The sequence below is a fragment of the Erythranthe guttata genome, chromosome 1 (assembly GCF_056151865.1).
Source record: "Erythranthe guttata isolate IM_541 chromosome 1, IM_541, whole genome shotgun sequence".
In the NCBI taxonomy this organism is placed as follows: Eukaryota; Viridiplantae; Streptophyta; class Magnoliopsida; order Lamiales; family Phrymaceae; genus Erythranthe; species Erythranthe guttata.
Window position 1 is genome coordinate 7,667,059 of NC_142533.1, and position 3,384 is coordinate 7,670,442.

Consider the following 3,384-nt stretch of genomic DNA (forward strand, 5'->3'; position numbering starts at 1 on the left):
TTATTTAGGTCGGAACGGATCCTTTTTAGGATCTAAATTGCGCACAACCATAGGGGTGCTCAATGAATTAGAATTTTCCATATTAAACCTTTTGAGCACTCGTTTAGTATCTGCGGATTGATGTATAAGTATGCCGTTGTTTTTATGCTCAAGCTCAATACCAAGACAAAGTTTGGTTTTTCCAAGGTCCTTGACCTCAAACTCTTTCTTTAAATATTCAGCAGCATTGGCCAACTCTTCAGGAGTGCCAATGAGGTTCATGTCATCTACATAAACCGCAATAATAGCAAATCCGGTTTCTGATCGTTTAATAAAAACGCATGGGCAAAAATGATCATTTTTATAACCTTCCCTGATAAGGTATTCACTTAATCTATGATACCACATGCGACCGGATTGCTTTAGACCATACAATGATCTTTGTAATTTGATTGAGTGCAACTCACGAGGAGCGCTAGAGTTTGGCATTTTAAATCCATCGGGAATTTTCATATAAATATCATAATCTAGTGAACCGTATAGATAGGCTGTTACAACGTCCATTAGACACATATCTAGTCCCTCTTGGACGACCATATTTATAAGGAAACGAAAAGTGATCGTATCCATCACTGGTGAATACGTCTCATCATAATCAATCCCAGGCCGCTAGGAACAACCTTGAGCTACAAGGCGGGCTTTATATCGTACAATTTCATTGTTCTGGTTTCTCTTACGGAAAAATACCCATTTATACCCAACGGGCTTTACATTATCCGGAGTTTGAACAATTTGCCCGACTACTTTTTCGTTTTTCTACGGAAGCCAATTCAGATTTTATTGCTTCCTCCCATTTAGGCCAATCATTTCTTTGGCGACATTCCATTATGGATCGCGGTTCACTATCATAATCATCGTACATAATTTCTTGTGCAATCGAGAATGCAAAAATATTATCGATGATTATCTCATTTTTATCCCATATTTCATTGCAATAACTTATGGGATTCTCGGTATTCCCGGGATTTGATATTGCTTTTTCGATATCAGGCTCAACAGATTCATCTGGAGCATTCTCACCAGGAACCACTTGGTTCGAGGGTTCATCGATTTTCCCCTTTCTTTTTCTAGGAACAATGTCCTTTGATCCAATAGGTCTACCCCGTTTTTGTCGTGGGGGATCAGTATTCATTTTCGCATGTTCTTCAGGAACATCGATCCTAGCTGGAACATTCACAGCTGGAATATAAGACTTCGTAACTTTACTCGCATCATTAAATGCATCAGGAAGTCTATTGGCAATATTTTGTAAATGAATGATTCTATGGATCTCATTTTCACATTCAGAGGTACGTGGGTCTAGATGAGATAAATGTTGCTCACACCATGTGAGATTCTCGATTGATTTTTGTTTATCATTATCACGGATATTCTGAATATCCTTACCAATCGTTATAAATAATGTCTCATCAAAATGACAATCCGCAAATCTAGCGGTAAATAAATCACCCGTCATTGGTTCCAAGAACCTAATAATTGACGGTGAATCAAACCCAACGTATATGCCAAGTCGGCGTTGGGGACCCATTTTAATTCTCTGATGAGGAGGAATTGGCACTTGCACAGCGCAACCAAATGTGCGAAGGTGAGAAATATCGGGCTCAAAGCCTAATGCCAATTGCATTGGGGAATGCATATGATAAGCAGTGGGGCGTAATTTAATCAGTGCTGATGCATGCAATACTGCATGGCCCCATGCTGCACTAGTGAGTTTAGATCTCATCAGCAAAGTACGAGCAATTATTTGGACGCGTTTAATCAGAGATTCCGCCAGTCCATTTTGAGTGTGAACGTATGCTACTGGGTGCTTGACATTTATTCCCAGTGCTGCACAATACTCATCAAAACTTTTTGATGTAAATTCTCCGGCATTATCCATCCTTATATTTTTGATGGGATAATCAGAGAAATGTGCTCGGAGTTTAATAATTTGTTCAAGCAAACGCGCAAATGCAACATTTCGCGTAGATAATAAGCATATGTGGGACCATCTAGAAGATGCGTCTATTAAAACCATAAAATATATAAATGGCCCAGTTGCATGGTGTATTGGTCCACAAATATCACCATGAATGCGTTGTAAAATGATGGTGATTCATAACCGATCTTTTCAATGGAAGGTTTTATAATGAGCTTTCCCTGTGAACATGATTCGCATAAATATTCATTGGACATTAAGATCTTTGTATCTTTTAATGGATGTCCCTTAGTATGTTGTACAATCCTACGCATCATAGTCATTCTTGGATGACCCAGTCGATCATGCCATTACCCGTGTATATCGGGATTAACAAATTTCCATGGCATAGTGGCGTAGGATTCAAAAGCTCGAATTTGGAAACAATATACTCCAGAAGCTGTCGCTTCGAGTTTTTCATGGACAATTCTTTTGTTTATGCTATACGATGTGACACATAGACACTCCACGGTATTTTCAACTAGTGTCTCTAAATGATATCCATTACGTCTCACATCTTTAAAACTCAGTAGATTCTTATTTGATCTACCACATATCAATGCATTTTCAATATGCAAAGTGGTACTATTAGGTAACACAATTGTTGCGTTCCCGGAGCCATCTATTATTTCCGCGGAACCTGCTATGGTTTTAACTTGTACGTTGCACAATGTCACACTCGAGAAATATATTTTACTATTGAATATTGAGTGTGTAGTTGCACTATCGAGTATGCAATTTTCTCTTTTGTCGATGTTCTCCATGTTTGCCTATAATTTTGTAGAGTGAAAGCTCGTGCTGATAACATGTTGTAGAATAATAATTATATAGGATATATACACATAAAGAATTTAAACAAAAGGAATTTTGCAATAAGAAACTACTGTAAAGAAGTGTAAGAAAGTTTTGCTGAGAAAAACATACTTCATTCATCAACTGATCGACTATTTTATAGGGAAAATATTACAAGCTGTGTTATTATCTATAAAATAATCAAATGACAAGGGGATGACACGTAGTTAATATAGACTTGGTCTCCAAGTTCTTAAACTTAGTCTACAAGTAATATTATAATAGAATTAAAATATAGGGCATATTACAAATAAGCCCATCAGTGGGTACTTATTCATAAAGAGATCCAGACAATAATTTCCTTTACCAATAAGTCCACACATGGTCCAGATTTTTGTAAAAGACTAAAATAACCCCTCTTACTTTAATATGCTCCAATTTCATCCTTAACTTAATTTAACTTCAATTTGACCCCAAATTTCACAAATTATTCAATTTTGACCCAAAACTTTTTTTTTGCACAAATTTTCTTTTTTTTCAAAAGCTTTTTTTTCCCGCCGGATTCCGGCGTTGACTTTTTTAATTTTTTTTTTCTT

At 36.7% G+C, this 3,384-nt stretch overlaps 1 protein-coding gene across 1 annotated transcript; it reads right to left on the bottom strand.

The window, feature by feature from the left end:
• Positions 1-1,918, bottom strand: LOC148772749 (uncharacterized). The gene is made up of 2 exons (XM_088814998.1): positions 784-1,918; positions 1-299 (listed from the first exon to the last, which is right to left on the bottom strand). The coding sequence occupies exons 1-2, from the start codon at positions 1,916-1,918 to the stop codon at positions 1-3; spliced, it is 1,434 nt and encodes a 477-aa protein (XP_088671124.1).
• Positions 1,919-3,384: the final 1,466 nt, after the last annotated feature.

Bases quoted from the DNA above. Each gene is read 5' to 3' on its own strand.
- LOC148772749 (XM_088814998.1), bottom strand. From the start codon at position 1,918: ATGGATAATGCCGGAGAATTTACATCAAAAAGTTTTGATGAGTATTGT. The intron at 300-783 runs GTAGTCGGGCAA...TTAAACGATCAG, and splicing joins TTCCGTAGAAAAACGAAAAA to AAACCGGATTTGCTATTATT.